At 47.7% G+C, this 21,574-nt stretch overlaps 1 protein-coding gene across 2 annotated transcripts in view; it reads right to left on the reverse strand.

Moving 5' to 3' along the window:
• The window catches only part of TBC1D13 (TBC1 domain family member 13), a 219,662-nt gene that overhangs the window by 74,684 nt on the left and 123,404 nt on the right, over nt 1-21,574 (reverse strand). For both annotated transcript variants that reach the window (XM_086924885.1, XM_086924886.1), the window contains exons 6-8: nt 12,270-12,352; nt 3,265-3,424; nt 581-791 (exon numbers count right to left, since the gene is read on the reverse strand). In XM_086924885.1, coding sequence (XP_086781011.1) covers nt 581-791; nt 3,265-3,424; nt 12,270-12,352 — 454 coding nt within the window. The remainder of the gene's footprint in view (nt 1-580; nt 792-3,264; nt 3,425-12,269; nt 12,353-21,574) is intronic.

Genomic DNA, 21,574 nt, shown 5'->3' on the forward strand with positions numbered 1-21,574 from the left:
GGGTATCACATGATCTAGAACCGATCTTTGCCTGGTGCAGTCCAGGAGTGGTCACTCTGCATCTCCATAAATATCATGCCCTGTGACACAGACTTCTTTCTCTGTCCCCTATAAATAACAACCTTTCTATCCCTGGGTGGCTGTCCTTTCCATCTGTCCTTCTCAAGCACTGCCCGGTGCCTAGATAATGGCTACTGGCCAGCTCCAAGGCTCCTTGGTGCCACCGCACCCCTTATGGGATCAGCCAAGGCCCCTCCGTTGCCCCCGCTCACCCAAGGCCCCTCCGTTGCTCCCGCTCACCCAAGGCCCCTCTGTTGCCCCTGCACACCCAAGGCCCATCCGTTGCTCCCGCTCACCCAAGGCCCCTCCATTGCTCCCGCTCACCCAAGGCCCCTCCGTTGCTCCCGCTCACCCAAGGCCCCTCCGTTGCTCCCACTCACCCAAGGCCCCTCCGCTGCTCCAGCTCAGCCAAGGCCCCTCCGCTGCTCCCGCTCACCCAAGGCCCTTCCGCTGCTCCCGCTCACCCACGGCCCCTCCGCTGCTCCCCCTCAGCCAAGGCCCCTCCGTTGCCCCCGCTCACCTTTCCACTCTTTATTCGGGTCTGTAGCAAAGGTGTAGTAAAGCGGTCCCACAATCTCATTCATCCCCTGCACGTAGGCGATCCCAGGGTTCAGTTTGGCGTATATGAAAAGAATCCTCTCCACCACCTCCCAGTGCGCCTCGCAGCCATTGGGCAGGAGCTCGTACTCATTCCAGGCATTGGAAGTGGCCGTCTTCATGGGGGAGCTCACCTGCAAACAGCAAAGTCAAAGCAATCAGGGATGAGTCCAAAGGCACACAGTAAACATGCAGAGTGGATGCATGCCTAGAAACATGCCAGGCGGAGTATGTGAGCGGATGCATGCCTAGAACATGCCAGGCAGTGCTCAGGTGGAGCATGTGAGTGGATGCATGCCTAGGAACATGCCAGGCGGTGCTAAGGCACAGCGTGTGAGCAGATGCATGCCTAGAACATGCCAAGCGGTGCTCAGGCGTGAAGGTGTCCATGTGAGACACATGCCTGCACCTCAGACATTAGAACTCTGCACGGAAAGCTTGCAATGAACATTGCTCTGGATGACCAAACATAGCCACCACCCCCTCCCTCAAGCATGCACTCTTCCCATCCCCTCCTGCTGCCGATGTGCTGCCAGCCTCCTCTAGCTGCCCTCAGCCTGTCCTTTCTCCCGCTGCCCACACTGATTTGTCCACCCACCTATCGTCACCTGTTTGCCCAATACTGCTCATCTCTCACAAATGCCCACACATGACTTGTCTCCTCTACTAGCTTACACAATGCCATCTCCTCCTGCAGCACACACAATGACATCACCTGCGGCTGACCACACAATGTGAACTCTGCCAGCTGCCCAGACAACGATCATCTCTTCTAGCTGCACACAGCTGCCCACAAAGTCACCATATTCTCCAGCTGCCCACGCAATGCTCCTGCCCTCCATCTGTCTACACTCTGCACCTCCCAGTCAACTGTACACACATTGCACAACTGCTTCCCACGCAATGCCATCTCCTCCAGCCGCCTAAACAATGCCATTGTATCCAGCACCCCCGACCACAAGGCTCCTGCCCTTCAGCTGCCCATAAGGAAACTTACTTACTTACCTGTAACTGTAGTTCTCCAGTATTGGAATCTTTCATAGATTCACATGCTTGATTCATTACCCGCCATGGAGATGGGGAGTCCTCGCTATATCAAAAGAGCAATGTAAAGCCAACACAAACCAGACACCCGGAGTAGGCCACTTCAGTTTTGTATCTTATCTCTATTGTTTTGCAAAAGTGACCAATATTAAGCCTGAACAAATCAGAACCTCTCAGGAGAGAACCTTAGACCGTCCGATTTTTACTGCATATGTTGCTAGGGAGTCTCCAGTGAGCTCTGCTCAGCTCAACTACTTCAGATGTTTTAAAACCAATTTTGTTTCTACAATCAATTCTGAAATAACATCTTATTCAGGTCTGATTCAACTTTTCTGACTTAGTCATGTCAGATAAGGAGAAAAAGAAGGGTCTCTTCAGAGCCTGTGCACCTGCTCTAAGAAGAGGCTTCATACAGACGGCCCTCACAGTGACTGCATGAATTGCCTGTTTCACAACCATAATGGAAAAGATTGTAAGGTATGTCGTACCTTTTCAAGTAAGACTTTGAGGGATCGTGAGGGGCGCCTTCTAATCTGGCTTCAGAAACGAAAGGCCAGGAAGGAATTGCTTTCGAGTGAGGCAGTGATGAGGCATCTTCTTCATCATCTAAGAGGTCTCATAAGAGGGGAGGTCACCTCACGCTCATTCTTCCAGCGAGTGTCCAAAGAAAGCCAAAGACGGACCTCTAATTGATCTCATAGGCGCAGTCCCTCTAAACCTCCTCACAAACCTGGAAAGGACATTCTTTCTGGGGACAGTGAAGACCAGAAAAGACAAGCTCTGAGCCTTCTTCAACACCCTCTCATACAGGCATTCTTTAAAAAAGCCTTCCCCTGTCCCTTCTGAGGAAATACCGCCGACGAAATCTCCATCGTCGGTGACATTGTCGTCGATGAGTTGTGATGCCCACCAGCATCTACACAAAAGGCCAGTGCGTCTCCACGGTAGACACCATTCCTGACGACACTATCATAATTAAAAGCTTCAGGTTCATCGCCGTTGTTTGCCTCGCTGACTACATCCTCGCTGAGACCAGCGATGATGACTGCATCGACGATGATGACGACTATGACTAAAACGTGGACAGCAACAGCGACTTCCACGGTGAGAAAACCGATGACTATGGTGTCTGAAATACCACCAGTATCTGCATCACTAACAGGGACTTTGTCAGCGGCACTGTTGACGTGAGAGGGATTACCCAAAACAATACAAACAATAGAGATAAATTCCAAAACTGAAATGGGCCTAGGCCTGGTTGCTGGTTTTTACTGGCTTTCGTTTGCTATTTTGAGATACCGGGGACCCTCATCTCGACCACAGAGAATGATTCATGCATGTGAAATTATGAAAGCACTGAAACTGGAGTAAGATGCTCCTGCCCTCCAGATGTCCATACAATGCTCCTGCCCTTCAGCTTCCCACAAGCTGCCCGTTGCAGTTCACTGAACACACAATGCCATATCATGCAGCTGTCAAACAACTGCTAGTCCCCTTCAGCCACCCCACAAAATGCCCTCTCTAGCCCCTAAAGCCATCCGGGCACTGGTGGCAGGCGCTCACATTTGTCACCCCGCTCCTGTTTCGTGCCACTGTCTGCGACTTCAGTGTTGTCTGCTCCACTCGCCTTCGCAGAGTCTCATACTCATTCTGCGGATCCAAAATTAGGAGACTAGGGTACTCGGTTTGCCGCTGGAAGAAGGCCATGTCTGGGTATAGTCTCCTGTGGGGGAGAAGGAAGGAAAGGAGTAAACGGCCAGCAAATAGACTTCCTATATGCTACAATTAGACTCGCCGGAACAGTCCAAGTGCAGACAACAACTCATGTCCAAAGCCCACCCTCAGAACAGACCTATCCACACCCTATACTCCCGTTGTAGAGAACAGGCCTTCCCACACCGCACACCGATCCTCTCAGAACAGATTCTAAATCACACCCAGCAGAAAGAACAGAACCACAACGCCACACATCCATCCTCAGAGAAATGACCCTACATCCCACAACCAGGCCATCCCCTGTGCCTACTCGTCTTCAAAAGATAGATCCCCCTTCCACACCACGTTGAAAAGGAATGCGTTACTTACACTGCAAGCATTTGTTCGAGGCATGTCGTGCTGTAGACACACATGCTGTGCATACTTCCGCCATCTGGTGTTGGGTTTGGATGTGAGCAAGTTGTTTTTCTTCGAAGAAGTCTTTCGAGTCACATGACAAAGTGACTCCTCCTCGGGGTGATAATGCACAAGGGCATCAACTCCATTGTTAGAGTGTTTTCACGCCGGCGGTGAGAATGGAGTGGAAGTAAGTCTCAGTAAGGAGATGTCCATGCAAGTAAAGTAGTGTAAAGGAACTGCAACTGCCACAGGTGTCCGGGGAGGAGGGGGAGCTCATGAGCATCTACAGCTGTACATGCCATGAACAGATGCTTACAGGGTAAGTAACATATTCCGTTTAAGGCATGTGTAGCTGTAGATACACACACTTTGAATAGACTGTAAAGCAGTCCCTCTCCAAAAGCGGTGGCTAACCTGTAGGGGCTGTAGTTGTTTGAGAGTATGTGGCACTGCCTGAGCTAGACTGGCTTGTCGGCGTGCTAAGACATCTACACAATAATGTTTGGTGAAAGTGTTTGGTGCAGACCATGAAGCTACCGTACACATGTCAGCTATTGGGATATTGCCCAGAAAAACCATGGAAGCCCCTATCTTACGGGCAGAGTGTGCCATAGGTTTTGTAGGAAAAGTTCTTTTAGCTTTGGCATAACAAGCCTGAATGCATTTAATTAAACTGACTGATTTAGATGGAACCATGAAACCACTTTTAGAAGGAATTTTGGGTTGTTTCTAAGGACCACCTTATCTCTATGTATCTGGAAGAAAGGTTCTTCCAAGGCTAATGCCTGGAGCTCACTGACACGTCGAAGTGAGGTAATGGCCACTGAAAAAGCAGCCTTCCAAGATAAGAATCGGAGGGTGCAGGGATGTGCAGTGATGTAAAGGTTCAATGGGTGGACCCATGAGTCTAGTAAGACCTATAGTGAGAATCCACGCAGGTGCAGGTGGATCTCTAGGTGGAATGACTCTTTTAGGGGCTTCCACAAATGCCTTAATAACTGGTACTTTGAACAAAGATATGTGTTGCTTATTTTGTAAATAGGCAGCAACCGCTGATGTATAGACGTATTGAAGTGTAAGCAAGACCAGAGGTCTGTAAATGAAGAAGGTAGCAGACAATGTTTTGCACAGTTGCCTTAAATGGATCAATGTGTTTACTATGACAGTAGAAGACAAATCAAATCTTTTCCACTTTGCTGCAAAGGACGCTGTAGTTGTGCGCCTACTCGCTTCTTTAAGAATGGTCATACATTTAGGTGGGAGATTCAGGTAACCGAATTCTATGACCTCAGGAGCCGCATCGCAAGGTTGAGCTCCTTTGGATTTGGGTATCTGAGCTTCCGAACCACAAACGAAGAGTGAGAGGTGGAAAAGTGAAGCAAATGTCCATGACCAGTTCATCTATAGAACATTGCCCTTGGATAGAAGGTGTGGGAATCTGGAGACAAAGTGTGGGCATTTTGTATTCTCCGCATGGAGAAATGGCCGCCCTTTCGATAGGTTTTGTGTGTTCCCCCACTGCAGAGAATGATGAGTGCCGCTGTCTACAAACACTAGATCCTGTAACTGACCCTGTGGTTGAGTCCATTGGCGCATCACACATTCTTGCAGCGGGCGCACCTGGAGTTGAGCATGCGGTACTATTGCGATGCAAGATGTAAATGTAAATGTGTTGTACTTGTAAAGCGCACGGCTGCCCCAGCGACGGGGCTTTCCGGCGCTGCACTCATACAGCTGTGGAACCCTTCCTGGCTTTTCCCTGTGAAATGTCCACTCCTGGGCACCCCCAAGGTGAAGCCAGATATCCAAGCGCTGCTGAGGCCGTTGTGCCAAGATGCCATCATGCCCAAGAGTTGCATAGCTGTTTTGACTTTTATGTGTTGATTGTGTTGAATTCTGGCTACATTTGGGTATGCCACACCCAACTGAGTGTTGAGCACAGCCCCTAAATACGGCTGAATCTGTAAAGGTTGATGGTGTGATTTTTGTATTGCCGATAGTACACCCTAGTTGATGTAGAATATTGTGAGTAGTTTGAGTGTGCTGTCGACACATGAGAGGTGCACTGGCTTTGATGAGCCAGTAGTCTACATATGGGAAGACATGAATGTTCTGACTGCGAAGATGTGCTGCCGCCACTGCTATAAACCTATGGAAGGTTTGGGTCCAAAAGGCACACCAGAAAGGACCACAAATATTTTTTATATAAGAAAGGTTTCTAATGGCAAAGGTTAAATGCACAATTCAACATATAACGAGCCGGTGTTTTCAATCCACAAGCTCATGTGATTTATTTCACTATTATTCTTATATTTTTTGAGAAACAAAACATACATTAACACCATGTCATGTTAAGGAACACAATTTCAACAATTTGACATAGCTTACAAAAACAATTACGAATTGTGGGACAATACATGAAATAAAAACAATGAACAAAACATTCACCAGTCCTATATTAAAAAATAATCACACTGGGCCGGAGGTCGTTTGAGATGTACAGACATCAACTATCAGCAGTCTCCTGCCTATGTGTGCAGCCCTGGGACTTGGGATTATAAGAGTTCGCACTGGGAGAGTAATTATTTGTAAACTCTTCTACTCTGGCAGGTTTTGTTCATTGATTCATTGTTTTTACAGCAGCCCCCCATGTCATAGCCATGGCTCTCTTAACCAGGGGCTATCCCAGGGTGGTGAATTGTTGTTCAATGTCTATGAGATCATTCGCTACCCACACATTCAGGATTCCGAGTGGGGGTGTCAGCACAACACCCACTAATCTGAGGTTATATTTTACCAAGTGGAGATGAAATGCTGTAGTCTGCCCCAACAGGTGCTAAATAGTTGGGGGTGAAGGAGAAGGGAGTCACTGCTTTGAGGTGGAGTTTGCGGTGCGTGCGGAGGCACCCTTACAGAGACCCTTGAAACTGTTTCCTCTATATGCACCTCTGTAGTATCCCCTAGAGGAGGAGGTCTGATGTTGCTGTCTGTATGAGGAGGTAGAGGTATCAGAAGATGTAGTTTTGGCATTGTGTTCGTATGAGGGATGTTGAAAGGGGCAACAGGAAACGGGATTGCAGTGCCTGTATTGATTTAGCTACCTTGGTATCTGTCACCTTTGGGTCACAAGAATGGAAGGAGCCAACACTGGAGGGCGACGTTTTAACTCTATTATTGAGTTATCCAAATCAAAAGGTACTTAGTAACACAAAAACAACAAGGGTCCAGGATCCTTCTTGTGGGTTCTCAGGTTCAGTCCCTTGGGTGGAGGTCTGGGTTTTTCCAGCGCATGAAAGAAAAAGAAAACAACAAGGCTTTTAATGGGCTGGTCACTTCTTAGAGAGTTGCAAGGAAGGGGAGTGTGAGGGAATAGCCAGAACCACCACCAACAGTAACAGAGACTCGTGTATCGTGCACAAGAAACGCGGTGCCAAGGCGCTCCCTCCTGTCTCCTACCCGGTCCCTCCACTCTTAAATCGTAGCAGTGAACCTAAACGAGCACGCACCTGGAGAAGCCACGCGTCCTCCTTTGCGTGGCTGGGCGATACGCGGTATCGTTGGCCTCCTGGCTGTTCAGCTGCCGGCGTCTGGTTCTCCTCCGGTCCCGTCCTGGCGCCTTCTCCACACCCGGTGTCGGTTCTCGGGAATGGCTCCGCCGCCTTGGTCTCGACTCCCGGTCCCGTCGTTTTGGTCTCGGCTTCCTCGGTCCAGCTCGCGTTGCTCTCCTGGCGCTTCACGTCCTCCTCCCACGACGAGTCCTTCTCGGCCACACGAGACACGGCGTCTTCCGGGTCTTCCCTCATATGACGAGAGGTAGATCCTGATAGGCCCACAAAGTCATGTGGTCCAGGGGCGAGGCCTTCCTCATGAAAACAAAGGCTGTTCTTAAAGGGCCCGTAGCAGTCCGCCTGTTGGTGAGACGGAGAATCTGTTAGCTCAGCTTGGGCCGAGCAGGGGACCCCCTGACAGTATCCTTTTTCATTTTTTGTAATGCTTGGTCCACCAGGGAACAAAACAGATGTTTCTTGTCTAATTGCATATTCATCCGTGTTTGCTGCACCTCTGGCTTGAGGCGGATCCACGAAGCCAAGCAGGTCTACACGACAAAACACTGGTATTGATGCCCCAGGGCAGCCGTGTCCGCTGAGTCTAGGACGCATCTGATTGAATTACTGGATATGAGTTTTCCTTCATTTAGAATTTCCTGCCCTCGTTTTTGCACTCCCCAGGGAGGGATTGGAGGAGCTCCACCATCTCAACCCAATGTGCCCTGTCGTACCTCGCGAATAAAGCTTGACAACTGGCGATGCGTCAGTAATTGGCTGATTGCGCTGCCACCCATTTGCGTCACTAAGCTTAGACTCCTTGTCAGGTGGAGGAGCGTCCGCTGAAGTCTTTTACAGGCATTAGAGAACAATAGGAAACCTGAATAAAGCTGGCCTGATGTATATAGGATCTGCCGCTTTACATTGTGTGCCAGCCTGGGGGTAACAATACGTGTCGCATAGCATCTTTAAAGATCTCATCGGAGTGGCGCAGCATGCCATTGAATATGGGGAGTTATTGGCATGCCCTATTTGTGCTGGACAGTGTTTTGAAAAGAAAAATGTCCTCTATATGGTCTTTGTGTAAAGGGGCCTGGTGATATGCTGCCACCCTAGAAATGCAGTAGTGATCAGATGAGGCATCCTCAGGTGGCGATGTCCTGACCAGGTAGAAATCTGCATCAGTGTCACCCGGGGAATCAATGGAATCTGTGGGCTGTGGATAAGAATCATCTCCCCCCATCATTCCCAGTGGGGGACTGTGGAGACCCCTGTTTTGTAAGGTCCACTGGGTCGGTATGTAAATGATGTGGTGATGGTAGTGGTGGAGAAGGTGGCTGAGGTGGTGGAGAAGCAGGAAGCGAAGGATGGAGAGGACTGGTGGATATGTCCTTCTTCTTCTTCTTAGGGGGTACTTGTAAGTCTAAAGTCTCTTCAAAAGAGAGAGTGCGCTAACATGTTTGGGGCACCGGCTGCACAGCCTTTGGTAAAATATGTCCAGTGAGAGACTGCATCTGTACTTTTTTCTGCTTCGAATCGAGCCACTCCTGCATAGTTTGGGGGACCGGTTCCGAGGCAACATTGGTGCTGATGTCGAGAGTTTTGGTGCCAAAATGGATTTGGTTTTCCATGCCAAAGTGGCCAGTGCTGAAGCGGTGTAGGCCGGGGTGGCTAGTGCCGAGGAAGGAGCTGGTTGGCTCGGCACAGAGGCTGATCGACTCAATGCCGAAGGGAGGGATTTCAGCTTTGCTTTTGGTGCTGAGCCTGGGGCTGGGTGTCCATAGCAGATAGTCGGTGCCTACTATGCTCTTTTTGCATTGGTGGTCTGAGGAACCGTATATTTGGTCTGAACAGTGTGTGTTTTGGCCAATGGGAAGAGGCATGGGTACTCATGGTACGCTGACCAGGAAGAAAGATCCTGAAATTGGAGATCGATCGCAATGTTGGAGTGCCTATGGAAAAGGCCTCCTCCTCAGCCGCAGAGGCCTCACGAACCTCTTCTTCCAGGACATCTTGTTGTCTGAAGATGTCGGGTGTTTCCTCTATGCCACTGCATTGCATCTCCCTGCAATACACCCAACAGTCTCCCAAAGTCTTTTCAATCAAAAAGATCGACAGGCCTCACAGGCCTCTTCCTGATGATCTGGAAAAAGACATAAGTTGCAAACCTGATGAAAATTGGTTCTCAGGTACTTTGCGTAGCAACTGGAACAGAAGCAAAATGGAGTCTGTTTCATCAGCAGCGCATTTTTGCGAAGGCCGCGAATGGGGCATATTGAATCGCTGGGCGAATGTTTCCTTGTTTTTCAGTACATGACAATGGAAATGGTTTTCAAAACAATACCAACGAGTTTAGGAAATGAGCAGTGAACCGAAGGGAGCCTGAAACTGTTGAAACGCATTGCTAGAAAACACGTCCAAACCTGACGGCAGAAAGAAAAAAATCTAACAATGTAGTTGATGCCCATGCGCATTATCACAGAGAGGAGGAGTCACTTTGTCTCGTGAATCTAAAGACTTTTTCGAAGAAAAACAACTTGCACACATCCGGACCGAACACTAGATGGGGGAGGTATGCACAGCATGCCTATCTACAGCCACACATGCCTCAAACACAGATCTTCCTGCTCCACACTTTGCCTTTGAGAACAGACTCACAGTCCCATACCTCACCTTGCTAACCTGATCCCAATGTCAAACAAACCGAGTAGGAAAAGAGAGATCATGTCCCACATCAGAGGACACAACCCAGTCCTCCCCACACCCACAGCTGAGTAATACTCCTTTATCCTGCACAAGCCATGGAGTACTGGTCTCTTGTCCAACAGACAGCCTGAGAAAACAGACATCCATTGCTACATGCATAGCCTCCCAGAGCAGATACACTACCCCACACTCTGTCTTAAAGAACAACCTCCCTTTCTGACATCAAGGTTTGAAGAACAGCCCCTCTCCCCCAAACCGGGGATTCAAGAACTGACCACTGCTCCTGCACACTCTCAGAGTAATGACACCTCTCCTGCCAGTCTACACCCAATCTCACCAGACATCCCTGCCAAACACCCCGACTCGAAGAAAAGACTCTTTTGTGCAATGCCCAGCCTTGGAGAGGAGGTTGGCTGTCCAACTCATAGCCCCAGATAAATGAGTGAACCCCCCAATCTCTGCCACCCCCCAAAGAACAGATTTCCGGTCCTACCGAACACTCCCAGAACAAACTCCACAGTGTCACACCCAGCTTTAAAGAACAGTCCTTTACTTGAAGGAAAGGACCCAGCATGGCTGTGGAAAGGTGAGCTCTCCTGTACCTGCTGGCTGGATGGTGCTCCTTAAAATGGGCCTCTCTATTGACATCAGAACTGGGCTCTGTCAGGAGTTACCCAAAGTGAACACCTTTTGGAGAGTGGCTCCCGCCCTCTATGCCAGGCCATGTGGGACTGAGGGTGGTGGTAGCATGAGTTTTAGTCAGAGACGTAGGCCTTTCTCCCGGTACCTCTATGTGGGACACCCCACTGAAAGTCCAATATAGTCCCATAATCAGACCTTAATCCTCATCATATCCGGGTCCTGCACGAAAGGTGTCAGTGATGTGTGTGAGACGCAGGAACAGGTGCTTTCACATGTATGTGTCTGCAAGTTTGAGTGCACAAGTGTGCTACACAAACTGGTGGTCTCCTTTGTGCATGAATGTACGAATACATTTCGTGTCCCACCCGGTGGGTGGGGAAGGTAGTCTGCCAGTTTTCTCTGTCTAGATACGATTTCTCCTGATAGAGAGGAACCCACCCCCTCCCTCCGGTGCAACCGTTACTCCCAGTCGGGACCCCTGGTCCGCATGGCTGCCCTAGCTCCGGCAGACCACACTTCCCATAAAAGTATGTTATGTAATGTTACGTGGGTATTTATATAGCGCACGTACACCGACAGGTCTCTTGGCGCTGGGGAGTCGGAGAGGGGAAGAGTTAGGCAGAGTAGCATCTAGTTATAGGCCATGGTTAACAATCAGGTATTAAGTCCTTTCCTGAACCACAGATAATCAATCTCAAGCCTGAGGGAGTTAGGAAGTGCGTTCCAGAGCTTCAGACCGAGAAAGGAGAACCGGGCCCCTTCAATGCGTTAACGTCTGATTCTGGGCACCGTCAGAAGATTATGATGCATAGATCTTAGAGTATGCTGTATGGTTTTGAGAAACAGGCCCTCGCAGTGCCTCATGGTTTTGGGCCATCTAGTGGCAGCAGGCCCATTAAACCTGCAAGTGTCCCCAGCTCGGAGCCAGCTCAGAGGGGATCAGAATTTCGATAGAAAAGGCAGGGACCCCCTAATGGTCAGTTGGGGGCAACAATATGGCCACAGAAAGGAAATGCCAAGGTGGCCTAAGGGTAGTAGTCATGAAGTTTGGGTGGGCGTTATGAGACTGTCATTTTAACGCTATCACATGGACCTGATTTTTCAGGGTGGCACTATTTTTTATGGAGCATCCTTCGCTACCAAAAGCAGCTGCTACAGTTTAACCGGGGTACCAGCACGCCTTCCTGCATCACGCCACTCAAACCACCACACGACTCGAGTGCTTCCGAACTGGACAGAGAGGACTCAAAGCATTCCCATACACCAACACTGACCAGACGGATCCATTTTAAATCGTCCTCTAGCGGGGAGTGTCCATGGGGTACAATAATAGTTGGGCTTTTTTTCCCTGGAGCAAAAAGTGCCTAGCACTTCAGAAGCAGTTTACTGACCATATTGTTAAGAGTATCTTTTACATGGCTGCTTTAAAAGTCCTTTTTCAGAAAGTGAAATGTTGACTGGATATTAAGTTTGTCTGTGAGCCCTACGCCCACATGAAGCCACGTTACCCCCCCCCACCACCCTCCCAGCCCTGCCTTGAGCTTCAGCAGCAGCACTTACCTCACATCTTTATCAATCTGGAGCAGCACCTCGTTGTCCCGGAAGTAGGTATTCCACTGACTGTCAGGGTTCGGATTGAGGGGCTGTAAAGAGAATTGTAATCAAACATTAATCGTTTTCAAGGCATAAAACAAGCCTTTAAAGAACACTATTGTCCTTATTACACTGTTCTCAGCAGGAAGGTAATACAGGAGGACAAAAGTAGTGACACTTTACATCATGAAATGCCCAATAATCTTATGGCTATATGCCCCGAGCTGTAAACAGTTGAAATAAAGGCACTTGCATTTATCGCAAGTTTCACTAGATTGTACTTGAAACCTCTCAGCCTCCATTTAGGACACAGTGCCAGCCCCTCTCACAGTCAAGGCAGCATGACACTTTCCAATCCATATGCTAACCCTGATGCCAGTTAATCTGTCATCCAGAGAATTAACGAGAGAGGAGGAGTCTGTCCTGAATCTTGGACTAAAATTCGTCCCAAGCCAACAAACAGATTTTACTAAAATTAAGCTTGAAACCATTGAGTTTTGTCGCAAAATAAAACTTAAAGTCTTTTTTGCCAATCAATCGCCTAGCATAGGAATTGAAACCACTGGTGTACCAAATCAAAATATACCCAAACAGGTACTTGCTTTTGAGCAAACCATGCTGTCCTCAATAAATAAACTAGAAAAAAGCAGAAAATACATTCAACAAAACATCACGAAGGGCCAAAGAACTGCATTAAAAAATCTAAAAGATGATACCTCGATCGTGCTAAAGCAGGCCGACAAGGGCGGAGCGGTTGTCATCTGGCCAAGGGATAAATATCTAGCTGAAGCTTTTTCACAAATAAACAACCGAATGTGGTATAGGCAGCTAAATGAAGATCCCACAAAAGAGATACAAGGCATTATAGCGCCAATCATTCAAAAAGGTATAGAAAGTAATTTTGTAGGACTAAAGGAGGGTGAGTACTTGGTGAAGAAATTCCCGAGGACCCCCCTCCTTTATTTCCTCCCAAATAATCATAAAAACTTACATGAGCCCCAGGGGCATCCAATCGTCTCCGGATGTGACTCATGTTTAGAACCACTAGCTAAATATGTAGATTTCTTTTTAAAACCCTTCACAAATCAGGTAAAGTCATATTTGAGAGACACCGTAGATTTTTTAAATAAGGTGGAAGGAACCTCGTTTGATCCAGAAAAACAACTGATGGTAACCATGGACGTAACGTCCTTATATACTCAGATTCCCCAGGAGGAAGCGTTAGAAGTGATGAAGCTCTATTTAGATGCTCGAGAAAGACCGCATAGAGTCCCCAGTCAATTTATCCTTAAGTTAGCTGAAATCGCCCTGAAAAGAAACTGTTTTAAATTTGATGACAAGTTCTTTATGCAGACAAAAGGTACAGCCATGGGATGTCCTTATGCCCCAGAAATGTCCGTATTATTCATGGCCGAATATGAAAAGAAGTTTGTGGATAACAATAATCCACACATTTGACATATAATTCAGTGGCTGCGCTATATTGACGACGTGTGGCTCCTGTGGCAGGGGAGTCACACAGAGTTGATGCAGTTTCATGAGAACAACTAAGAGGTCTTTTGGTTTCCAGAGATAGGTGGGCGCACTTCCTGAGTATCCGCAAAGTACTATTCAGAATGCTTTAATGAGTCTAGGCAATGAGGCGGGCGGTAGTACCTCTAAACCGCTCAAAACGTTGACCAGGAAAGTGATCAACTAAAACTATAGAAAAACAGCTATGCCCCTGCACTTAGACATTTATGTGATGACAGGTAGTGATTGTTATAGAAGTATTTCACAATTGACAGTTATTGTTTTCATACAAATCCAAACATGTAATACATCTTCGAGAAAGAGTTCATAATCCTGAGTGTGGGTGATATCAGTAGAAACACAGTTCGTTCTTAGTGTGGGTACTTCAGTTTATTGTTCCAATTCGTAAGCCAACACGTGTTTCATCGCAGGGAACAAGCTGTGAATCTTCACGGCTGAATGAGGAAAAACTTTGAAGACTAGAAAGAATCTGTACAGATCTCTAGTCATTTGTCATTTCAAATTAGGTTGTTGAAGGTACACGGCTCTGTTCTATGTCCTCGTAGAAAATATTTTACGGGATGATCAGTCAAAAGGTAACGCCCAGTCCGGGCGTTGCTTGAAAACTCCGGTCAAAATCCAAATCGTTAAATGGGTATCTTGTTCTGCACCGTGAGTTGCGTATACCGGGAGGAGAAAAGCGTTGCGAAGGAGGCGGGTGCGCCGTCTCGTCAACGTCGACAAACGTTTTTGTCAGTGTTAGTCTCCCTCTTTCAAGGTTCCCGGTTGCCGTGTTCCAGGTACGGACCTAGAGATCTGTACAGATTCTTTCTAGTCTTCAAAGTTTTTCCTCATTCAGCCCTGAAGATTCGCAGCTTGTTCCCTGCGATGAAACACGTGTTGGCTTATGAATTGGAACAATAAATTGATGCAGTTTCATGAATGGCTCAACTCGAGGTACCCAGACATAAAATTCTCTGTAGAGTCAAGTGGTACAAGAATGACCTTTTTGGATGTACAAATTGTATGTGTTGACGGCTGCCTGCAATCGTCACTATATAAGAAGAAAACTGACAAAAATACGATACTACATCATCAGAGTGCTCACCCCAGGAGCCTGAAGGCTAACCTGCCTTATGGTCAGCTACTCCGAATCAGGAGGAATTGTACGCAAATTGGAGAGTATGACCATTATGCAGAAACATTCTTTGAGGAAATGCAGAACAGAGGCTATCCACGCAAAATGTTAAAACATTCCTATAAAAGGGCTCGCTGTACACCACGCGAATGCCTGTTGGAAGTTAAAGAAAAACGAGAACTGAATCGACTAGTCTGTGTGACTACGTTTGGTTCCGACACCCATAAGATCAGACAAATGGTTTTAAAAAATTTGCATCTCCTAGAGAACTTGGAATGCCCCTTCCCTCGCCCACTGTTTGCATATAAAAAAAGCAGAAGCATTGGCCAAACTGTAGTCCGTGCTGAAATCGCTTTAGCTAAACCTAAAAGCGACCTTTTATCTAAATGGGGGTTAAAACCTATTGCAGGGGACCACAAGTGTGGAAATTGCGTGCTAACACGATCAAGGGGAAGGAATTCGAACATAATAACATCAAATGGAAACATGATGGTTTTTCCAATTGTCGAACAAAAAATGTTGTGCACGTAGTCACATGTCGCTGTCCAAAAATTTACACAGGGAAGACTAATCAACAAATAAATGTAAGAATAACACAGCACCGGTCACGCATTAAAAACAAGGTGATATCAGCCCCTATGGTTGAACACTTTATTGATAAGCAGCATGGGGAGACAGATTTTAAATGGTCGGTCTTGTACACTGTAAATTAGTTAAAATGCCCCATTGACTCAGAAAAGTTACTTCTGCATAAAGAAGCCTATCTGATTTTGAAATTTAACAGCGCTTTAACCGGGCTGAATACATTGTCTGAGGTTTCGCGATTATAATGAATGACTGACCCCCGAACTAATCTGATAAATCAACTTCTGTAGACTGCCATATGTACACTGAAAAGTATGGGGTATTACTGGAATACTGAATAATAAAAGGTGGGTACAGCAATACAACACACTTGCAAACTTGGAAATTAGTCCGTTCCAAGATGGCTCCCATCCATTGTAGGCATGCATATAAATAACACGTTACAAGATGGCCGCGAGGTCAATGGACACAGCAAATTTATACTCGGCATACACAACAAAGAGGTAAGATGCGCGATACATTTATGCGAATAGATACTAAGTTACATGCATCAGACACTTAATTCGTGTTTCCGTGTAATCACAGGAGACCAGCGATGGAGGGGAACACAGCAATTGCGAAGTAAAACAAGACGTTTTTTTTTAAGTACAGCGCGGGACCGCGCATCTAAAGAAAGCAGGTATGCCTAACCGATTTAGAAGCAATGCGGTAACACTTCTATAAAATGAGTGCACACGGGTGATAGAACTCTCCACCGTTTGTCTTTGAATAATTTGTAGGAACACGAGGACCACTCCTTCCATTGCATAAAATAAATCCGAGACGTGCAGCACCCCGCGCATGAAGGCGCTGAAGCAAAAAGAGGTATGCCTTTAAAATCGCCTTTATGGGAGAACTAGTAGACAAACAAATCCAATGGAAAAACTTATATTAAATTAAATGTTTCCATTTCTTCACAGTAATCGTAAACATTACGAAATAAAAAAAAATCGATAAGGGTGCAAACACGAAGACAAAGATCGTAAAAGGTAGGCTGTGTAGCAATGCTTTTGCATACGAACTCCCGAGCTCCCAAAGAAAATAAAAATCCTGATAATGATACTTTACATTATAGATAAAGAAACACACGATCTAGAAAGTGAATACTAGAGCATACGACCAGCAACGATTCAGGTACTGGTTTCGTCATTCCGCGAATGGTAGAGAGGTGATTGACAAGAATTCTATCCAAATACTAAAATAGAATCTTTTTCTTTTTTTACATATATCCTGTAGATAAATAAAAGAGACAGAGCCCTGATGAGAACCCATAAAGTGACAGGAATGGGTTCGAAACGCGTCGGCTTTTGAATCAGGAATGCATTAATTTGCAGTACATTTAATGACTTTGACAAATTTAATATGCACTAATTTGCTACTTGTTGAATAATAGTATCTAAATGTTCCCTTTGTCCTTTGTTTAGTTAGATATCATTTATGTGAGTCTAATTGTTGATCAAAAAGAATATGGTGTCTATATATGTAATGTAATTTATGTGGTGTTTATATATGCAATGTGGAATGTAATCTGTTTTGAAAATGTATGTTGGAATTGTTGAATGTATTTAAGTGTCTTTTTTGTACCTAAACTTTTTTGAATATAATGAAATAAAAAGCAAAAAGGTATTAAGTAAATATACCAAACAGACCATATAGTAATACTGGTTTGTTTTCCTCAATTGGGAGGTGTCAAGTAAGGTGAAGTTGGCAATTTTTTTGTACACATTTAATTGATGGTCCAGCTGACTTCATAGTTAAGGACCTAACTCCTTAGTGTCAGAAACCCTAATGCCAGAGCCTACTACTTGTTCACTGAATATCGTTTCATTTTTCCCAACAGTAAATACACTGTCAACCACCTCAATGCCACATCCAAATTGTTACCTTTGGGACTAGAAAAAAGTGATGTATTCGAAAGAAAACAAAAAGAGTATAATAATGGAGAAAAGGCCTTCCACTGATGGGTCTCCCTAGTGTAACGACTGGTTTATGTGGATAGAAGTACATGCAGCGTGTAACCCCTGCCATCTGGTGCGCGGAATGCATGTCCTTCCTGCAGGAGAGTCCATAAGTTTAGAAACAGAGATACTATGGGGCTTATGCCATGCATTGAAGAGAGCAGCTTGGCTTCAACCTGCCAAAGGGCCTCGTGTCTTGAACCCGCCAAAGGGCCCCGCGTCTTCCACGCGTCAAAGGGCTCCGCGTCTTCAACCTGCCAAAGGGCCCCACGTTTTCAACCTGCCACAGGGCCCCACGTCTTCAACCCGCCAAAGGGCCCCACGCCTTCCACGCACTGAAGGACCCTGCATCTACCACTTGCCAAACGGCCCGAGTCTTCAACCCGCCAAAGGGCCCTGCGTCTTACACTCGCCAAAGGGTCCCGTGTCTTCAACCCACCAAAGAGACAAGTACCTCCAACCTGGTGAAGGGCCAGGGCCCTGTGTCTTCAGCCAGTCGAAGGGCCCCGTGTCATTAACCCAACAAAGTGACTCGTGTCTTCAACCCGCTGAAGTGCCCGTCTCCTCAACCTGCCGAAGTATTGTATTGTATTGTATTGTATATTGGATTTTATATAGCGCTTATCACCCAGGGGTCTCTAAGCGCTTGCCTTGGGAATCCGTCCTGGCTTTTCCCTGTGAGATAGCCCCTACAGGGCATCCTCAAGGTGAAAGCCAGGCATCCCGCAGCGGGGGGCCGTTGTGGAGATTAAGCAAACTTAATGCCCAGAGTTGCAGAGTGTGAACCCATGATTAGGTCAGGCACCGAAGCGAGAATTATCGAGTCCGTGGATATTTGAGCTCAAGACCCTGCCGCGTCGGGAATTGAACCCTGGTCCCGGGTCTGACCTCTGCTTCAGGCTCTGCCTGCTCTAACCAGTGAGCCACACTTCTCCATATGTTCTCGATGCTGATACTGAGCTCCTCTACAGAGATGGAACCCCAAGGTCAAAGAAGAAAAATTAAGCAGTCGGCATGGGTGCAGATCTCTGACGACATGTCTCAGAATTACACAAAAGGATTCCTACTCTTATACTGAATTGTGAAACAGTCCACAAGCCCTGTAGCCACCAGACCAGTGACCAGTAAACCCGCATCTGCAGTCAATGCTGGATCTACAGGGGTAGCTAGTTTAGAATCTAGCTCCTTTTATGCCTATAAGCAGTGACCTATGACCCAATGCCCTCTTCTCCCATAACCTCACTGCTAGTTGTTAACAATTGTATGTTTATTCCTGATGTGTATAAGTGATTACTGTACACTTTTCATTTTGACTCATTGTGACGTCAGACGCCGCCATTGCGCAGAGCAGAGCTGAACAGAGCGATCCAAGAGAGGAGCCAGGGATCAGAGGCAGGGATCGAAGCGAGGAGAGGAGCCAGGGATCGAAGCGAGGAGGAGCCATGGATCGAATCGAGGAGAGGAGCCAGGGATCGAGGAGAGGATCCAGGGATTGAAAGAGGAGAAGAGGCCAGGGATTGAAGCAAGGAGAGGAGCGAGGGATCGAAGCAAGGAGAGGAGTGAGGGATCGAAGCAAGGAGAGGAACCAGTGATCGAAGGGAGGAGAAGGCCAGGGATCGAAGGGAGGAGAAGACCAGGGATCAAAGGGAGGAGAGGAGCCCGGGATCGGAGCCAGGGATTGAAAGAGAAAAGGAGCCAGGGATTTAAGCAAGGAGAGGAGCCTGGGTTCGAACGAGGAGAGGAGCCAGGGTTCGAAGTGAGGAGAGGAGCCAGGTATTTTGCACCAGGGATCGAACGAGGAAAGGAGCCAGAGATCGAATGAGGGGAAGAGCCAGGGATCGAAGCGAGATAAAAGCCAGGGATTAGAGCCATGGATCGAAAGAGGAGAGAATCCAGGGATCGACCGAGGAGAGGAACCAGGAATCAAAGCGAGGAGAGGAGCCAGGGATCGGAGCCAGGGATCTAATGAGGAGAGGAGCCAGGTATCGAAGCCAGAAGAGGAGCCAGGGATCGGAGCCGAGGAGAGGAACGAGGAGAGGAGCCAGAGATCAAAGCGAGGAGGGGAGCCAGGGATCGAATGAGGAGAGGATCCAGGGATCGACCGAGGAGAGGAACCAGGAATCAAAGCGAGGAGAGGAGCCAGGGATCGGAGCCAGGGATCGAATGAGGAGAGGAACCAGGGATCGAGGAGAGGAGCCAAGGATTGGAGCCAGGGATCAAAGCGAGGAAAGGAGCCATGGATCAGAGCCAGTGAACAAAGTGATGAGAGGAGCCAGGGATCGAATAAGGAGAGGAGCCAGGGATCGAAGCGAGGAGAGGGGCCAGGGATCGGAGCCGAGGAGAGGAGCCAGGGATCAAAGCGAGGAGAGGAGCAAGGGATCGAGGAAAAAGGAGCCAGGGATCGAGGAAAAAGGAGCCAGGGATCGAACGAGGAGAGGAACCAGCTATCGAACAAGGAGAGGAGCCAGAGATCGAATGAGGAGAGGAGCCAGGGATCGAATCGCAGAGAGGAGCCAGGGATCGAAGCCAGGAATCAAATGAGGAGAGGAGCCAGGGATCGAATCGCAGAGAGGAGCCAGGGATCGAAGCCCGGAGAGGAGCCAGGGATCGAAGCAAGGAGAGGAGCCAGGAATCGGATCCAGGGATCGAATGAGGAGAGGAGCCAGGGACTGAAGCAAGGAGAAGAGCCAGAGATCAAAGCCAGGAGATGAGCCAGGGATCGAATGAGGAGAGAAGCCAGGGACTGAACAAGAAGAGGAGCCAGGGATTGAAGAAAGGAGAGGATCCAGAGATCGGAGAGAAGGATTGAACAAGGAGAGGAGCCAGGGATCAAAGCAAGGAGAGGAGCTAGGGATCGGAGCCAGGGATCGAACAAGGTGAGGAGCCAGGGATCGACTGAGGAGAGGAGCCAGGAATCGAAGAGAGGAGATGGGCCAGGGATCGGAGCCAGTGATCGAACGAGGAGAGAAGCCAGGGATCGAAGCAAGGAGAAAAGCCAGGCGTCCTCTGCCGCTCTCTCCTCCTCACGTCAAACAGCCTTACTGGTTATAGGTGGAAAACCTGGGCTTAGTGAGGCTCATCCCTACCCACAGAATAACACATAGGGACATCCGGACTTGGAGAGGAGTATGCCAGAGTGGTCCGAGGCCTTCGATAACCATAATTATTTGGGCAATGTTACCCAACAAAGTGCCTCTTAAGTTCTAATCGCGGATCGAGCATTACAGTCCCCATGCATCAAAATCATTGGTCAACAACTGCGCGGAATCTCAGACAGACAGAGACTCAAAACAGTCAAAAGAAAACAGACCAACCCACCTTCATGCCCAACATTTAGCAGGGTAATCTACTGGCCTCAATTAATTATACCTTAATCGCCATGATAAATGCTCAGACATGAAAGTCAGACAAACTGGAGATTCAACAACCAAGCTGGTGTGTAAATTAAATGCTCTGCATCTAGGGGAACAACGTGCCAGTTCAGCTGGGAAGGGTGAAATTGCTTGCTCCTGCCACCCAGATTGTAAATTGACCCTGCTGGAGTTCTTATCCACCATGATAACGGATTGGAAACAGGCTTTCCAATGGCCGGTTAAACCAAGCTCTCAAACTCCTGATCCAGTGCTGCTCTCTCGTGCAGCTTTGCCTGACACAGCCGTACATCGTTTACCACCAGCACAACGCGAACCAGCTACCGAATGCAACCCAAAGTGCTGGGCCATGCAGGCCCATCCCCAATTACACCGGTCTTGGATGTCCCCACAACGAGTGAAGGCTCTTTCAGTGCAAATCCAATTGATTCCAACAACCGTGCAATGGCAACACATGGTAGCCAATCTCAAGGCGGTACCCAAGGCACAGTAAGACAGTCGAATAGTCATGCACACGCTCTGTCTTCAAAAGATCAAGAAAAGACTGAAAAAGTCTCACAATGAAGCTGTAAAACATGGTCAACAAGTCTTACAAAACCCTGTGCTCCAAACTCCGGCAAACTGTACACGTAACAACTCAGTCACCCTGTACCTCATCTTCAAGGGGAA

The sequence above is a fragment of the Lissotriton vulgaris genome, chromosome 5, assembly GCF_964263255.1.
Source record: "Lissotriton vulgaris chromosome 5, aLisVul1.2, whole genome shotgun sequence".
Taxonomy (NCBI): Eukaryota; Metazoa; Chordata; class Amphibia; order Caudata; family Salamandridae; genus Lissotriton; species Lissotriton vulgaris.